General features: G+C 41.5%; 1 protein-coding gene across 4 annotated transcripts in view; it reads right to left on the reverse strand.

Annotated features, from left to right (window-relative positions):
• Window positions 1-670: 670 nt before the first annotated feature.
• LOC118413900 (lymphocyte-specific helicase-like) overlaps window positions 671-18,011 on the reverse strand; it is a 32,214-nt gene continuing 14,873 nt past the window's right edge. The window contains exons 1-19 of one of the 4 annotated variants that reach the window (XM_035817521.1): window positions 17,124-17,244; window positions 15,943-16,152; window positions 14,884-14,983; window positions 13,739-14,496; window positions 12,576-13,387; window positions 12,013-12,195; window positions 11,571-11,635; window positions 11,063-11,212; window positions 10,620-10,745; window positions 10,000-10,102; window positions 9,480-9,647; window positions 8,851-9,005; window positions 6,715-6,844; window positions 5,713-5,805; window positions 5,203-5,322; window positions 4,465-4,581; window positions 3,795-3,954; window positions 2,789-2,960; window positions 671-2,340 (exon numbers count right to left, since the gene is read on the reverse strand). In XM_035817521.1, coding sequence (XP_035673414.1) covers window positions 2,202-2,340; window positions 2,789-2,960; window positions 3,795-3,954; window positions 4,465-4,581; window positions 5,203-5,322; window positions 5,713-5,805; window positions 6,715-6,844; window positions 8,851-9,005; window positions 9,480-9,647; window positions 10,000-10,102; window positions 10,620-10,745; window positions 11,063-11,212; window positions 11,571-11,635; window positions 12,013-12,195; window positions 12,576-13,387; window positions 13,739-14,496; window positions 14,884-14,983; window positions 15,943-16,152; window positions 17,124-17,229 — 3,867 coding nt within the window. In that variant the 5' untranslated portion in view covers window positions 17,230-17,244 and the 3' untranslated portion in view covers window positions 671-2,201. Of the gene's footprint in view, window positions 2,341-2,788; window positions 2,961-3,794; window positions 3,955-4,464; window positions 4,582-5,202; window positions 5,323-5,712; window positions 5,806-6,714; window positions 6,845-8,850; window positions 9,006-9,479; window positions 9,648-9,999; window positions 10,103-10,619; window positions 10,746-11,062; window positions 11,213-11,570; window positions 11,636-12,012; window positions 12,196-12,575; window positions 13,388-13,738; window positions 14,497-14,883; window positions 14,984-15,942; window positions 16,153-17,119; window positions 17,297-18,011 lie in introns of those variants that run through there. The other 3 variants (XM_035817522.1, XM_035817524.1, XM_035817523.1) reach the window with 3 other exon arrangements.

Genomic DNA, 18,011 nt, shown 5'->3' on the forward strand with positions numbered 1-18,011 from the left:
ATTGTCATTTCTAGCAACTGTTTCGCCAATGGTACAGAGGCAGTTAGCCTTGTAGGATTTAACTGAACGCCAGTGGGAGTCGAATACCACACAAAACATTTCTTTGTAGCGAAATGGACCATTGTTTTGAATATCGTCCATTGACAACTTTTCACATACTGAATCAGGGTCAGGTACGGACCTGATCCTCTGGACCTGAATTTTCTGTACCGGTACCCGCCCCGAATAGCCAGCGTAATCAGTCTGGTAGAGTACGAGACTAGTTTTGCAACGTGCGTAGTTCGTAACCAGAGTACCATCCTCTGTAGCAATCAACGTCGCGTTAGTGGAGTTAATTTAAAGTTGGGTCAAGTCTCCACACCTTGAAGTCCTCCTAAAGTCCGCAAACACTTCTGATTGGAAATTACAACGCCCACGACTTTTACACATTTCTTTCCCTTCCGGTATACTGGAAACCACCAAGCAGTATAGGGGCAAATACTAGTAATTGGCTGTGGTAAACGTTTACCGGACACCAGTCGACGTGTGTGACGTAACTTGATAGTGCATTTCAGTATACGTCATGTATAACGTTATCAGTAGAATCCAATGGTCCATCCTACAGTGTACAAGAAGCTGACCAATGCGTATTGGAAAGGTTGGGTCTACAAGAATTGCACAAAGAAGTTAAAACTTAAAACAAGTTTTTATTAGCTTACAATGTCTGTCTTTTAAAATATGTTAGTCTTGTGCGTCCCTTCCACAACAAAGGTTAACATAGAACAAAGAACAAGAATAACAATACATAGATGTGTGCTAAGGAAATAAGTCTGGGTTTTTGCACTTAATTTTACACTAATTTAATCTAATTTTTTGCTAATGTAAAGCTGGGTTTTCAGCACCTACATGTAATGTTGTATTTTTGCCTTTACTGCATAATATTCATCATAGAAAGTTACAGCAACAGTCTCTCCTGTGTCTGTGTGCTTTACATGAACATTATGACATCATCAAAGTCTGTGGTCATAACTCCCTGTGCAGTAGATAACTGGTCTTCAATCACAAGAATATGTCATGTAGAATCCATTAAAAATCCTTGCTATCAACCTGTAAAAGTTAGTAGTAGTGTAGCCATATAGAGCACATGGTACAAAATCTGCCGGGAATTTCCCTTTTTCCCTTAGAATGATTCAGACCAATGTAAAAGAATGTACATTTCCCCCTTATCTGATCAGTACAGACTGGTCATGAAAAGTTTTAAAATATATCACATTTGCATATATTTTTGCCAGCTCAGAGAAGTGACACTAGACAGTACAATCATGAACATAGACAACAGAAATAAATGAACACAAATAAACGACTTTGTAAACATTTGACTCAATTCTGTTTGGTTAGATGCTAGAAGGATATCTTTGCACATCTTATGTACCAATGTTCCACAATCAATAACTTCCTACCAAATGAACCCAAAACAGACATCTATGATGAACAAAGTGTTAAACTAAGACTAAGAGTAAGACTAAATATTTTTTTATACATATATTTTGCTATAAAAAGGATAGGCTAACTACTAAACAAACATAACGTTATGAACATAAACAATATCACATTTCTTTGAAATAAACATTTTTTTGACATAAGCACCATAGTAAACACAGAAGTTATTTGCATATACCTTAGGCAAGTATTACCAAGGAGCTTAATAAAAGCTCCTTGGTTTTACCTTTCAGGATAGTTTCTGAAAATGCCATTCAAGTTATGTACATTTTGCTGTCAAAGTGACACAAAAGGAAACTGAAGAATGTTCAGTTTTATCACTGACACAATGTAAATTGCACAGGGAAAAATCTGCCCATGTTTCTAGACAGTAAGTACTAGTGCCAGTGGTCTGGGAATGTACAGGGTAAACTTGGAAGTTGTACAAGAAAAAGACTTGCACTAGTTTCCCTTTATTTTGAAACCTTAAACACTAGAAACACACCGCAAAGAAACACTTGTCACATTTCTTAAATGTATTAAAGTCCTCATTGGAGAAGAGGGCCAAATAGTACATCTACCTGGAATAGCTTGCTACTTATAATGTTATTTATGTTCACTCACAATACTGGCGCTACAGGAGACGTAAAAGGCACTGCTTGTATTACCAAGGATTTGAAAGGCCCTGGGTAGCTCTAACAGGATTCCATCCCACGATGACCCCTTGTGACCTATCTACTGACTCAGAGGATCTTGAGTTCTGTTTCGTCTGACTCCTCCTCAATGACCTTGAATAACCCTGGCACCTCCTTGGCGACCTTGTGGCTCTCTTTCCTCTTCCCCTTCTTCTGCTTCTCTACTTCATCCAAGTTCTCTGAGAATCTAAAACACAGCAAAAATTGTTTCAATTAATTTTTCTCAGAAGTTGCTTGTTGCTAAGACAGCTAACACATTTCACATTACTAAGAAGCAAAGTGTGCCACGCAAGGAAATGTTAAAGGGGCTTCAAAGTTATATTGCAGATACCTGCAGATTGGTTTTTAGTGAGGGCTTAAAAATAGACTAACTTCAGTGCATACATAAGCAGCCAACGGCTTTTTTTTTTCTATCTATCAACACAGAACGACAGATGCGACAGTAAATTTCATTTATCCATGATTTGAGATGACATTTCATTGCAGAATTCGGCCAGCAAGACTGACATGACATGTGTTAATGACACCTAAAATATTTCATCTTCAAACTTTCTCTCAAAATTCTCAAGCCATTTACTGAAGTTTCACATCGAAACTTTCAAAAGCTTCCTCACAACCACAGATTCTCCACATACCTTGCCAGCAGGTCGGACCTGTCCAGTAGCGTCCGCAGGGCCTTATCTGAGATGACGTCGTTACAGTCCCTCACCACATCGTGGTCCTTAGACATCAGCAGCTCCATCAGCTCATGGGGGTCGATCAGAGACTGAGACTTCTTCGTACCAGACTCTCCACCTTTGAACTTCCCTTTAAGGAGCAAGAAATGCACATGTTAGCTTCTTGTCTTTAGCATTCACAGAAGAAAAAGGATGCAACTACAACATCCTTGCAGCTCCAAAGGAGCTTGTGAGTTAAAACTTTATTACATGTATGGCACTTCTTCCAGTGCATTTTAAAGCACAGACCCAAAAATAGTGACCATAGATAGTCCAGAACACAAGATATCAAAAGTTCTGCTGCAGCACCTAGAAAAGCTGCCAGGTTGCCCAGAATGAAATTATTTCATTTTGTAAAAAGTCACCAATACACCAAACATCAGAAGGAGCCATCCACAAATTGCTCAAGTTATATATACTGTTGACAAACAGAAATAGAGTTCAGAGACCTCATACCTGCATGAAATATTCAGTTTTTTGTAAATTTCTTGTTTTATCTAGTCTCATTGATTATGCAAATACCGATATGGTAAGCATCAATCTATTTCAAATCATGGTCTTCTCTACCAAAAAAAATACATTGGACATGAGACTAGTCGATTCCATACCGCCGGACATCGACCCTGACCACACGACATCGACCCTGACCGGCCGACATCGACTCTGACCGCCCAACATCGACCCTGCAGGTCCGACACTGGCCCTGACCGTCCGACATCGACCCTGAAAGCCCGATATCGACCCTGCAGGCCCGACATCGACCCTGACACACCAAAACACGAACCTTAAAATATACCTGTTTCATACAGGTAAATAGACCTAAAACATAACCTTCTTGAGGATAGTAAAATAAGAACAATTTCTACTATATGTAAAATTGAAAAAAAAATGGAAGCATTTACTGCTCTTTGCTGCTCCAACTCACCTTTGTGCATGACCATTTTCTCCAGCTTCCTCTTGCCAGCAGCCCGCTCCACAATCTTCTGGTCGATGGTGTTAGCGGTGATCAGGCGGTACACGACAACCGGGCGTGTCTGGCCGATCCTGTGGCACCGGTCCTGAGCCTGCAGGTCACACTGGGGATTCTACAAAAAAAAAGAATACAAAGTTTAAAACAATCACTATATCTTATTTTTGTGTGAAAACAAGCGATAAACTCCCCAATTTGGGCTGGGAGCTCGGGAGATTTCAAAGTGTCCTTCTTCCATCTCACGAATGCATATGTAATCTCTGAATGCTGATAGCTTGTTTTAAGGGTGCTGATTGGTTGTTAGAAGAGAACTTTAGATTATTGCTTGGCCCCTATAACGTTAGGCCAAAACAAAATACACTTTGTATATTGGTCGTCACGTCCGGCCTAAATTTTTAATCTTATTTTATTCCCAATAAACCAACCACCAATATCTAAAGTAACTTAATGTTCACAAACATAACATTATAGCCCTTTCTAAACCTTCTCTAAATACAATTTAGTTAAGTTATAACTCGATCCAGTTAGCCTGTTACATTTGACTTTAAAGTCATAAAAAGGGATCGAGCATTATAAGCTAGGTTAACTGTGAATCAGATCTCTACAACAGCCAAGCCACACATACCCAGTCAGAGTCATAGATGATGACAGTGTCTGCAGCCGTGAGGTTGATTCCCAGTCCACCAGCCCGGGTGCTCAACAGGAACACAAAGTAGTCAGGATCCTTGTTGAACGTGTCAATCTGGGCAGGAAGGGGGGGGGGGACAAAAGTCAGTCACTCAGCACCGATCGACAGTCCTGTGAGAATTAGCAGCTATTGTAGGGATAAATTTATCCACATCAACCGATCTGTGTCCATATCTATACCAGGAAGGATGAATTTAAACAATTCTGCAATTGAAGCAAATGTCAAACAGTCAAATTTGGTACAGTGACCACTACTAGTAGTACTACATACATTGTAATGGCCATTGTTACCACTTTTCGGTGGTCCCTTAGATAATTTTCCCCCTTGACACGAGCATTAGGAATCCTGTCTGCAGTGACCATTAGGTATTGTTGTTGTCGGCATCCGTCTGTCTCGGAAGACAATGGTAGGCAGACAGGGTGGGTTAGGCGACCAGTCTGTCTGGCCTGCACTTGGGCTTTTAAGGTGAAGGAGGGGTTTGCACTTTCTTCTCCACCCTCTCCTCCACTGGCACACTAAGTCCTACAGGGGCAACTGTATGCAACTAAGTAGGTAACATAGACTAGAGTTCACCAATGCATAAGTCTTCAGTTTTGAAAGTACTACACACTGGGTTCAACAGGATACAGCCATAGGATGGTACATATTGTGAGTGTTAGTGGCTGTAGTGGTTACCTGTTCCTGCCTGTCGGGATAAGCCATTGTGCCGTCCAGGCGGCAGTACTTGTGACCACGGTACAGACAGTAGTCCTCCAGTACATCCATCATCTTGGTCATCTGGGAGAACACAAGGACCTGGCAGGAAAACATGAAGAAAGCTTAGAAAATATTTGTGTAAGATTTTTGGACAAATCTTGGCTTCTTGTCAGCCAGTCTAATTCAAGACGATTGACTCCAATCAATCGCAATTCTAACATTTCCTGTAACAGATATGTGGCAATTTGTCATAGGCTAGTAAGTTTATCCACTCCAAGGGATCCTAAACATGAAGCTCTGTAGAGCTGTATTTTGCAACTATCAGCCGAGAGAGAGAAGGGGATAGAAGAAAGATACAAGAAAACACATATCAAACAAGGTTTAGTCCAAAACAAGTTCCCTGGGAATGCAGGTGTCTTCTATGGGCCTATGCAATACTGCTTATGAGAAATATGCTGGATACGTAGCAGTTATGATAAGAAGTCCCACCTTGTGGCCCTGCTTGTGCAGCATGGGCAGCATCTTGTCCAGTAGCAGCAGCTTCCCACTGCTCTCCACTAGTCTCTCATCCACCAGGTAGTCCTGAGGGTACAACAATCATCAGCATTCCTATGGATACTTTTTTTTGCCGGTGCGTAGCTTAGAGGCGAGAGAAGCCGTTCGATCAACGGATGCATGCATGGATCATACATGGATGCATGCATGGATCGGTCAATTTAACCAAACTCTTCTTATAGCCCTTCTATACCCACGATTTCGCAATGGAATTAGTGCGGCTGAGCGGTCTACGCACTGGGTAGATATAGCGATTTGCTTTTGCAGCCATGGATCGTGGGTTCGAACCCCACTTGTAACAATTTTTTTTCTTTGTTAGACAAATCTCATGTAATGTTTTTTTTAATAGAAAACAGACCAATTCAGTAATTCGATGTTTAAAAACTCTTTTTTCATGTGATTTTGTTTAACATCCAGGCTTTTTCCAAAATATGCACCGGCCAGCTTTTTTCAGAAGCTTTCTTGTTTTGTTATGTACCAAGCATACAATGGGATCAAGGATAGCACGGTTATCATCCAACTGACTAGCTTAGTTGGGTGTTGTACAATGAACAATTAGTATATTCATTACGAAACTAAACCTTAATTTTGAGTCTATTTTTATGCAGCTTTTAACTGCTGTTCAAAATTGGTGTATTCTGCCTAAAGGCACTTTACTGGTTATGGAACAAAGTGCCAAGCTTTATATTAATAACATTAGTACATATCGTACCACATAGAGATGGTACAGTCATCAACTTAATGGCTTGGTTAGGTGGGTATGGTATGACACAGGGATAGTACAATATTCATCATATAACACAGGGATGGTGCAGTATTTACCTGGGTGGTATATGACACAGGGATGGTACAGTATTTACCTGGGTGGTATATGACACAGGGATGGTACAGTATTTACCTGGGTGGTATATGACACAGGGATGGTGCAGTATTTACCTGGGTAGCAGGATCCAGTGGGTACTCCACGAGGTAGGGGTGGTTACAGATCTTCCTGAGCTGCATCATGATGTTCTTCAGATTCAGGTTCAACAGAGACGACTTTGGAGCAGACGACTCCACCACCTCTCTGTGGACAGTTGTTGAAAATACTGTAACTAAACAATTTATTATATGTGGGAACACATTTGGTCCAAGACTGATCTCTTTCCTTTCACTTTTTGGTATTTACCGCATGGACCCGATATTGGTTGATTTCTCGTGAAAAAAACACTCGTGCGAGTAATCGGGCACAGACGGCGCTCGTGAAAGTGTTCTGCCACGCACTAGCAACTCCCAAAGAAATCCACTAAGACATGGTCTTGACACTTGGTGAGGACTCCCCTTATTATTCTGCTGTAAAGAAGTGGGTTGCTAACTTAAGCGAGGCAAGACTTGAGACTCTGGACGCCCAAAATCAGCCACCACGGACAATCAGGTTGAGGCCATCCATCGCATGGTAATGAATGACAGACAGGACACTATCCAACATATCGGGCATTTACCAGGCATATTCTATGGCAGTTCAAAATGTTTTGTAAAATATCTTGGGAATGAGCAAGCTGTCTGCAAGGTGGGTGCCCTGAATGCTGACTCCACATCAGAAGTTGATAGGTGGCAAGTTTCAAGGATGCTTTTGGTCCATTTCTAGGCAAGTCCTGGCAACTTTCTCAAGAGATTTGTGACCCAGAGAGCAGAGCAAGTAATGGACACACAAGACTTTCACAGCCACCCAAGAAGATCAAGCGAGTGGCATTGGTTGGCAAGGTGATGGCCTCTGTTTTCTGGGAACAGAAACTTCTTGTTAAGCTGTTTTTGTGCTTTTTGGTAATTGTGACCTATCGATGAAGGACAGAATTAAACCTGCTGACGTACAGAGCCACCCAGCACTGAGCAAACGTTTCTGTCTAGTTCAATGGGTTTAATGAAGTGTTTGATGACCTGTGATGACCTGGTAATTATCGCCCTACAGACCCTGTCAACTAAGAATGTAGCTGTGGAAAGCTGCAGAACTTAGCACAGTAGAAAGCACAGTGGTCCTTATGCAGAGATGATCACTAGACAGGTTTGACTGCACATACTACAGAATTTATTCTGATAGTTATAAGACATCATAAATCAAACGAACATCAGCGTTTAACAGCGAATTTGCATACATAACTACTGTAGGGGTCGTTGATCGGGCGTGGTGGAAGGGTAGGGCACCTTGATTTATTTTAAGATTAAATCATGATCTCATCTATGCAGATAAAAATATCTGTGATATTTGGTCACCGAGAAAAGCAGAAGGGCGAAGGTCGTGGTGTACTTGTCAGGGGAACATTTGCAACATAACAGATCAGCTTCGCACCGCCATTGAGGTGACAGGACATTATTTCACACAGGAGGTGCATCAGAAATGACGAGTCTACAGGATTCCCCACAAAGCACTCTCGGCAAACAAGTGAAGGTATGAGTAAGATTAACTTTTCTCAGAGGAAATACCAAGGTTAGGCAATAATTTCATTCATATGAAACACCCATGTTGACGCTTCATGGTGTAACATTTGAGAGACGGCTGACTTTTTGTAGAACTTTGGCTACAAAGGCAGAAAGTCTTCCCCCCTCTGGGGAAAAACTTAATTATGAATGCGCACACCACCGGTACGAAGAGGCGGCAACTGTGCCCGAGCACCGATGGTCCGGAGTGGCCAAATACGCGCACGAGCAATGCCTGGCACGCGAGCACTGTGCGTGGCAGAACACTTGCACAAGCGCCGTCGGTACAGCATGGTCGATTACTCGCGCAAGTCTTTTCCACAAGGAATCAACCAATATTGGGTACACCATCTTACCTGCATTTATGGAAGGATTGACATAACAGGTGACCATCACTTTTTTAGAAGACCAGCTGTAAGGTTTGGGTCACTCACACTGGGAAGAACCCCTTCTCCTTTCTATAACTAAGAGTGTGGTGGATTGTTTAACGTGCTTGAGGAGTGGCTCTCAACACGATTTATTCATCACACATTCTTTTCCCATGCTTTTACACATATCCTTGGACATGTTTGTCACATTGGTAGCAATATGAAGAGTGTACTTCTTTATCTCCTGTACCTTTTGTAGGCCTCAGCCACTTTCTCCACCCACTCCAGCATGCCTTCCTCCGACTGCCCATCATCTCCCTCATCCTCCATCATCAGCTGGTAGTCAACCTTCTTAGCTGCCCGTCTCTTGGGCCTCCCCTTCTCGGACAGCTCCAATGGTTTCTCCTGGATTTTAAAACATTAGTCGACTCAGGTTCACAACTTGTTATCCATTTATTGCAAATGTAAATAATACGATTTGACAGTAAATATTTACTATGGAGGATTATATCTGTAGCAGTTACACTGGTAAAGCTCTTGCTGTAATGCGCCTATGTCTTGGCTAGTTGCACACTTCAACCTACGTCTTGTTTAATTCTGCAGATCAAAGAATGCACGTGGCAATGTATCTTACTCATGCTTTGTATCTAAATCCTTGCCAATCAGTGGCAAAAAAAAGATTCAAGAAAAAAAGCCTTTTTATTGCCATCAATGTAAATGACCACATTCTCTTCATTTCAACTTCAAACAAGTGACATTTAATAGAATGAAGTAGACTTGAATTGACAGAACAAGTCAGTTGGGAAGTCATTATTAGGGAAAATATACAGATGTGTCGCAGTTTAAGTTACAGACAGCAGTTCAGCCTTCAGGCCTTACGTCCTTATCCTTATCCTTGAGCATGGCGAGGATGGACCTGTCCATGGTGCCCCTGTAGAATGTCTGCTGGTGAGCGGTGAGGGGGGCGTACACCAGGAGCTCCTTCTTGGGTGGGATGTTCAGGTCTACATCCGTCTTCAGACGTCTCAGCACAAACGGCGTCAGCACCTGGAAGAAGGTAGATTTGCAATGTAAGGTCTGTGTCTTTAAAGGCTAGATGGTGGAATTTCTTTAAGAAGTTATGGATGAAAAGAAGTAAAAGAAAGTTAACACATTATGTATAAAACAAATTTCAACTTTGACATTATCTCCATCTAAAGCTCATTTAGCAAGAACCTCTAACCCTCGCAAGATGAGGAACAACAGTGAGCCAGTGCACAGTTCAATAGCTTTCATATTCCAAAAATGGTAAAAACAACTCAAATTTAGCACAAAAGTACATCTCTTCTATGTCAGGTATGATTTTAATAGCATTCAACACTGTTAGTCACTGTAAGGTGTGCTTGTATTTCTCTCATACCTGATGGAGCATGCCCAGTACGTTCTTCTCCTGCTCCTGTTCCACAATCTTCTCCTCCCCTCCCTCCTCACTGATCGATGTAAAGTCAAACCACTCCTCAAAACTGCAGGGGGCAAACACAGGAAACATGTCAATAGTTTGTAATGCCCCCATGCAGCACTGTGCAGTACCGCAGAAAAGGTTGTATCTGCAGAGGCTCTAGTAGACTGTATGCCTTCGGGCATGATTTTGCAAATAAACTAAACTGGAACATATTTAAGGAATATTCGGACAATCACCGCTTGTAGCAAGAGAAGCAAATCATGGCAATTACTATCTTTGCTGTTCTGGGGTCTTCATTTTTTGCTTGGTTGCTTCCCTTCATACACCTTTTGAATTTTCCCAGATAGTACTGTATACAGTAATCATTTGCTGTATTGCTGTGCATAGCTCATCAATGTTAAACATGTCTCACCTTCCTAAGTCATCGAACACCTCCAGCAGTAGGTAGTGTAGGAGAGACCAGAGTTCTGCCAGGTTGTTCTGTTAGACATGTCTTACCTTCCTTAAACATGTCTTACCTTCCTTAAACATGTCTTACCTTCCTTAAACATGTCTTACCTTCCTTAAACATGTCTTACCTTCCTAAGTCATCGAACACCTCTGGCAGCAGGTAGTGCAGGAGAGACCAGAGTTCTGCCAGGTTGTTCTGCAGCGGGGTGCCTGTAAGCAGGATCTTGTTGGCTGTGGGGATTCTCTTAATCTCCCTGAAATTACATACAGAGAACAAATTTATTTTTAGTGACTTCTGAATATCTCTTCAAGTCTTCTATTTCCTAGTTTTCATTTCAAACTACCCTGTTTGTTTTACCTGAAAATGTGTTCAAATGCACCCTACACTACCAAAGCTATCATCAAACTGAACAATTCTAACATAAGTTAACTGCTCAATATCTTACTAAGTAATCATACAGGATCCATTTCTTAAAACATTTTTGTTTGGGATTCTTTTGATGTTTTAGAAACCTTTCGTTTCTGTAACAGAGTTACAAAGGGAAAACCTTGTAATCTTGCAGTTTCTGACCTGATGAGCCTACAGTTGAGGTTCTTGATCCGATGTCCTTCGTCCACGATGATGTACTTCCAGTGGTGAACCGCCAGGAAACGGCTGTCTCGCATTGTGATCTCGTAGGACGTGATCACGATGGGATGGACGCCCAACTCCCCATGCACCCTGGTTGGAGTGAACGTTACAAATAATTCATTTCATGCAAAATGACCTTTGAGTTGAGCTTCATGGTTTCTTTGTCATCCTCATGCTTGTGGTCATTTGTGTTATACCGGACAGAGCTATACAGAAAGTCATGCAGAGAGAAGGATGGCAATGACTCTAAATTTTATTGACGATGACTCTAAGTTCTTGTCGACTTGCTGTTTGTCTTTATGTTCATTTTTGTGTAGGTACAATTCACAATTGATCCCCACCGAGTTAGACTTCACATATCTAAATCATAAAGAATCATTTAGAATATTCTGTTATCTAGCCTAGCAGCTAGAACTGAACTGAACTGAACTAGCCTAGCTTATCTCACCTGAACATCTTTCGCCGAAGCTTAGTGCGCTGTGCCATGGTGCCATGGTAGATGAGAACTGGGACCTGTTCAAAACACACAAATCCCTTTAGCCGCAGTATTACAATAGTAAAGAAGTGCATGCTTTGGTGCAACAAGACGTTACATGTTTACGCAAACCATGGATAGTGAGTGAGTGTGAGTGTGAAGGACATTCACAAGCAATTAAGATCAATCAAATCTTGACATAAATAAACTAAATCTTGACATTCAGGCTGCTACAAAAAATCATGAAATTTTCAACCATTTTAGATTCCCATCAGTTATAAGGCTAAAAACAACTTAGTATTATACTTATTTGTGATTTGGCTTGATTTGGCATAACATTTGAAGCCTGACAGCTGCAATAAAATTATAACCACAGTCTGCATGATTGCTGGGAAGACAGCATATCTTCACTAACCTTAGGGGTGAATCTGCGGAACTCTGAGTACCAGTTGGACAGGGTTGAGAGAGGCGCTACGATCATGAACGGTCCGATCATACCCTCGCCGATCAGCTCTGCAAACAGGGCGATACACTGCACCGTCTTACCCAGACCCATCTCGTCTGCAAGGATACCGTTCACTCCGTTCTCATACAGCACCTATGAAACAATATAAAATTTTGTTAAAAAGACTTCACCTCAAGAAGAGCTCGATACTGCAAGCTTTGCAGTGGTTATTTGTTTGCGAACCCAACACCAGGGTGAACACTCCATTTTCCCTCAATTGACAGCGAAATTCAATCCCTGGGGAACTTCAATGCATTTGCAGTATGCTACAATATATAGTGCAGAGATAATTCATGTCGGTGATATTTAATACCAAACTGAGTAGTTGCATCAACATATGCATACCATCACTTTTTTTTTTCATCTCCAAAACTTTGCAAGTTGTAATTTTCTTAGATGTAATTCCAGTTCTCTTTCAGGAAATTGTAGATTGCATGTTGGTATTCTGATCTCAAGAGTTCACCCAAACCTACCTTCATCCAGTCCATGCCCTGTAGCTGGTACTCCCTCAGCACCCCTCCACTGAACAGCTCCGGCTGCCTGTCCGACACTGGCTTGCCGTCGATGACTCTGCGGAATGTGTCTGTTGGCTTCTCCTTCTCCATAATCTGAACTATGGAGCGGGGAACGCTCTGATCTTCTGGTGCATCTGGAACGACTTGTTCTTCTCCTTCCAGCTTCTGCTTCTTCTTCTCAAGCTCCTCCTTACTGATGTAATCTGCCAGGCAGTACTCCGAGTCATCCTCTCGTTTCCTCTTCTTGGCATGTTTCTCATCCTCAGAAGGGCCAGCTTCCTCTGGTTCTGTCTTCACCTTGGCTGCCGCCTTGCTTCCACGTGTAGACTTGGCTGCGGATTTGACAGGACTGGGATGACTGTCTGACTGGTGGCGTCTGTCACTGCGTCGGACGCTCACTTCCTGGCTCCCAGTGGTCTCCTTCAATCGTTTCTTCTCCTCTTGCTTCTGCAACCGTTTCCTGCGAGCCTCTGCCTTCCGCTTGGCCTCCTCCGCCTGCCTCTCCATCCTCTTGAGGAGGAACTCTGTGTAGGTGTTGCTCTTCTTCAGCAGATGAGTGAGTCGGGAGAACCTCTGTTCCTTCAGACTCTGGTCCCACTGCTCTCTAGCCTTCTCCATCCGGGCCTTCTCCTCCTCCTCCAGTTCCTGGTGTAGTTTCTCCTCCTCTTCCAACATGGCTGCTGTGATGAGATTGGGTCCACCATCTTTGTTCTCCGTGCCCTTGTCAGAATGGAAAGATCCGGCCACAGGCTCTTTGGCTACCTCCTCAACTAGAAGTAACAGAATGGTACAAGTCAAAACGATTGTTACACAGGCACATGTACCTCTCTGGAGTGGTGTTTTGAGCAATAATTAACACTCTCTTTATAAATTTCTAACACTTCTCTGTTAATAAAACTTCTGTCGAAGGCCCTATTTTAACAAGATAGCTAAACCTAACAACACCTTTGAAGTTTTCTGAAGTATGCCGCATTTGAATTTTAACTGGAATAGAAAACCATAAATGTTATGAACCTAAAGCACTCTGAAGTTGTCATTTGGCACCCCAATCTGTACTGGTTATGGAGTAAGTTTGACAGCAGGAAGAAGGTTAACTTGGCTTATAGTAGAGTACTACATACCTGGCTTAGGGCTGGATGGTTCACTACCAGTTGTCCCTGGCTCTGGGCTTGCTCTCTGATATTCCCTCATTTCTGCACTTGTGATGTCCTTCTTTGTTTCTAGTTCTGATAACAATGGACTAGAACCAAGAACTTTGGGGGTTTTGTGAGCAGAGGTACTGTCTGGGTGTTCAGGATCCTTTGGCGAGTTTTCAGCACTATGGAACGATGATGTAAGCTCAGATACAGCAGACGAAAAGGAATTGTCAATAGAAACGTTTTCCTCAATACCACTCTCACTGCTTGTAATGTCTAAGACTTTCGTAGGCTCAGCTTTCTGGAATGATGCGAGTGCTGGGAGATATGGATCGGGAGGTTGTACTTCTTCAAGAAATGATTTTTTTATTTCACTTGAAGCTAATGTCGGCTTCTGTTCATTTGATGCAGGTTTTTCTGTTGTGATACAAACTGGTATTGTTTCAGATAGTTTCAGCGGAGAGACCAAACCGTTGGTCAAGGGCTTTAGCACACGACTCTCCTTGTCCAAAACCTTTCCAGAAATGTCTACTGTACTTTTGTAGTCTTCTTCCGGTCTTGAGTTCTCAGTTTCTAGGTCAGAAGAACTATTATCAGCACTCTCAAACTGAGGTGCACAGTTTTTACAGGAAGATAATTCTGTTTGGGATATGATGGATTTTTCGTCTTGCTCTGCTGGGGACTTCCGGCTTGGCTTTTTGGGCGGAGCCTCTTCATGCAATGTGGCTGGCTTCACTCCAGAACTAAAGGAAAAATGCACACATATTAGCAGTCTAATACAAACAGTGGTGATCTAATGTGATTGCGAATTCAACCGAAGTGTTGGTTGTGTCAAAGAGGCTGAACACGTTAAGTTACATAAGCCTTCTTAGCAGTCCTTGTACAATGCTTGTCAGTCAAACTGCCTTCACAAATTAACTTATTAAACTCATTAGATATAGACCTTAACAAAGGAAAGCTTGATGGATTTAGTGTACACAGCGCCTGTTTTATTCGTTTCAAACTACAAACATGCTTGAGTGTACTACCTTGGTTTTCTATCTGTGAGCATATGATTATCCATGCACTTATTTCTACTGTCTACATTAAAAAAGGTGTGAAAATGGTTGCAAAGCCAATACTCCTCCTACCTTCTCAGTGATTCCTTTTTCTCTCCTCTCAGAAGACAGATGTCTATGTGGCTGTCGATGCTCCTCTGTGGTATAGCACAACTACAGACTGGGCACTCCACTAGAAACAGAAGTATGTCACATTATAGAAGTATAATTTGCACCTTAAAACAACACTGTTCAATCAATACCAACTTGTCAGGTTGACAAAATTTGTTTTTCAATATCCTGTGTTAGTGATCATGAAAAGATGTGGATGAAAAGAATGGATAGTAAGTTAGTTAACTGGGTTTTTCACACCTAAAGTAAAATGAACATTGAAAATATTTGAACTGTTTTGTAATATTGCACTGCCAACAACCCCTAGACAAGGGAACTGTTTTGTCCACAACAGATACATAATAATGTCTTTTTTTAACTGAACATTTTTATGAACTGAACTGAACAAAACCATAGACTAGTGACATCAACACAGCTCCAACCTCTGATTGAGAAGTATTGCTAGATGTACGTAAGTTTTTTTTTTTTTTTTTTTTTGCAAAAGCAGATGTGTCGATTTTACAGCGTGCAAAATACCCACATGCACACTTGCACATTGCAACCACTTTTTGCTTGGTGCAACTTACTTCTTAACTCAGGTTGCACAGGGTGCAACTTAGATTTTGAGCCTCAGAACTTCATTTTGTTCTCAATTTACTTGGAAGAAATAAATGGACTGTCACAGCTCCATTTCATATCAGTCAAATATGTATGTATTGTACTTTTTTCTTCAGAAATTAGTGAATTGCAGGTGGTGCAACTTGAAATTCAGTTGTGCAACCTAGTCTTTGCCCTAGCTTGCACACTGTGCAACCTGGCTCAGAAAAGTATTTTGCACACTGATTTTAAAACAAGTTTCAATATATTAAACTGCAATGTTTCTGGTTTCTAATTTTCAGGTGTCTTGTATGTTTTTCTTCATTTAAAAAAAATGTACAGAACACCCACAAATAGAAAAGCCAGACTGCCACATCTGCTTAATGTTGAAGATTTTATCTTTTCCTCAACCATGATTGAGAAAGAGCTGTGCAGGTCAGCTACCTGTCTGTGGAACATTTCTCCCTTTCCTGCCTCTTCCCTTCTCTCTTTCCTTGTCTATCTGTCTATCCTCCGCTGTGGACATGTTTTTACCATCCTCGGTCACGGTGCCATCAGAACTACCCGTCATGTCTCCGTTTTCATTACCATGGGACCCATTGGAAGGGACCATCTTCAATCGTTCGCCTCTTTTTACCATGGTGCCTGTTATATCTAAGTTAATGATAGAATGAATGATTGAGAGACTGAAGGGGAAGTTAAAATCAGTGTCTTAGAGAGGTACAGAAAAGTACAGAGGGAAAAAACAGGCAATACATATAAATGAACTGTCATAACAACAGCATTTGTTCATTTAGCTGCATGGAAATTACCACCTGCAGTCCCGCACAATGGTTTTCAACATTCTCTTTTTGTCTTTCAACCATCAAAACATTTTCTCGTTGTGTAAAATGGAAGAATTGTACAAATAGATTCTAAATAGTTCTGACAATTTTCTCTGGCAAAAGCTGTGTCAGAAACAGAGGGTTGCGGTTGTGAGAAACATCTTCAGGGGCGTCTTCTGTAGTTCTGATCTCATGAATAACCGTCGCTTATGCAAGCTTGGTTACGTCACTGCCAAGAGATGAACGTTACACAAGGTAACGAAGCGAGGAACTGACATAACCCCCCCGTTAGAGCACAACTTATACGTTATGAAAGGAAAACATACAAGTGGATATGAAATCATGTTATCTGTTGGCTCAAGCTCTGCCCCTTGACAGACGAGAGTTTGCATAACGCCGGTACACGTGAGAAGCGATCGTACCCACCCACCTAACTTAACTACTTGGTTTTTCGCTATCTACAAGAGAAATATCGCACTCACACACGAGTGATTTTCACATGACACATTGGAAGGGTTCCTCGACAAGTAGACATCACAAAATTCCTCGAATCTTGCTGCGAATTTACAGTAATTGTCGAGGAAATTTCAAAACAAACCGGCTCGCGCGGGAAAATGGACGACAATTTGCATACACACAGAGAGCTAACACGAGTATCGTCAAAGCTCGCTGCACAGTTACTTGGCTTCTTATTCAATCTAGCAACATTCCAGTTGTTCCTTCAACATTTTAACTACAAAATAACATAGATGGGTATGTATGATTGCAAGAAATACGAAGAAAAATGGCAGAAATACCTACCACAGCTCCCGACACCTCCTGGCTTGGCGCGCTTTGCAGTGACGCGTAACCTTTGCTGACCCAGATCAGGTGAGAAATTTTCCCGCGAAAAATCAGACTCAACCATTATCAACGTAGTGAAAAGTGCGTAGCGTTATATCGATAAACTAGTGTCGTTTTTGACATGTTTGTTTCATGAATGATATCATATGTAATTACTTTGGTACTCATTAGTTTTAGTTCTTTGAGGAAGTGGCGTTTTCAAAAGTCAACAGCTGATCCTGTTACCGATAGAAATATTGGACTAATCTAATTATGCATAGGCTCTGATGAAGGTGAATCGTATCAGATAAAAGTTTGGAGGGGAGGTCGAAATAAAAGGACATCAGTGGGGGTCATAAAATTAATTCTACATAATAGTAAAATTAATTCATTTTACCGTAAATGCCTCGTCCAAATGCCGTGCGTGGTACAAAATCAAGCAGCACTGCTTGTAGTTTCCCCTTCTGTGCCCTCATTGTGTAGTGCGGTCAGATCAAGCGGTAAAAAGATCGCCTTGTTCGCTTGGTGCAGTTTGAAAAGAAGTCGCTCGATGCATAGTTAGACTAGTTAGCCCAGTCATCTAAAAATGTTGAATCCTCCGAAATACTAATATGTGTATACAGGCCTTGATATGAATATTTAGTTAGGAAATGATTATTAAGATAAAAGAAAGGTAACCCCCAAACCTCTTATGTGTTCGTCTTTTCTAAATTCTATTTCTGATAATCTAAAACATGACTACGACTGTGCAAGGATGTTGTTACCATGAAAGTTAACCTGCGGTTGGTTTTAATTACATAATGAATAAAGAAATTGCTCTCCAGCTCAGAAAATTTACCATGTTTGAGTATGATTGTACGTTTAGAT

The sequence above is a fragment of the Branchiostoma floridae genome, chromosome 4 (assembly GCF_000003815.2).
Source record: "Branchiostoma floridae strain S238N-H82 chromosome 4, Bfl_VNyyK, whole genome shotgun sequence".
NCBI classification, from domain to species: domain Eukaryota; kingdom Metazoa; phylum Chordata; class Leptocardii; order Amphioxiformes; family Branchiostomatidae; genus Branchiostoma; species Branchiostoma floridae.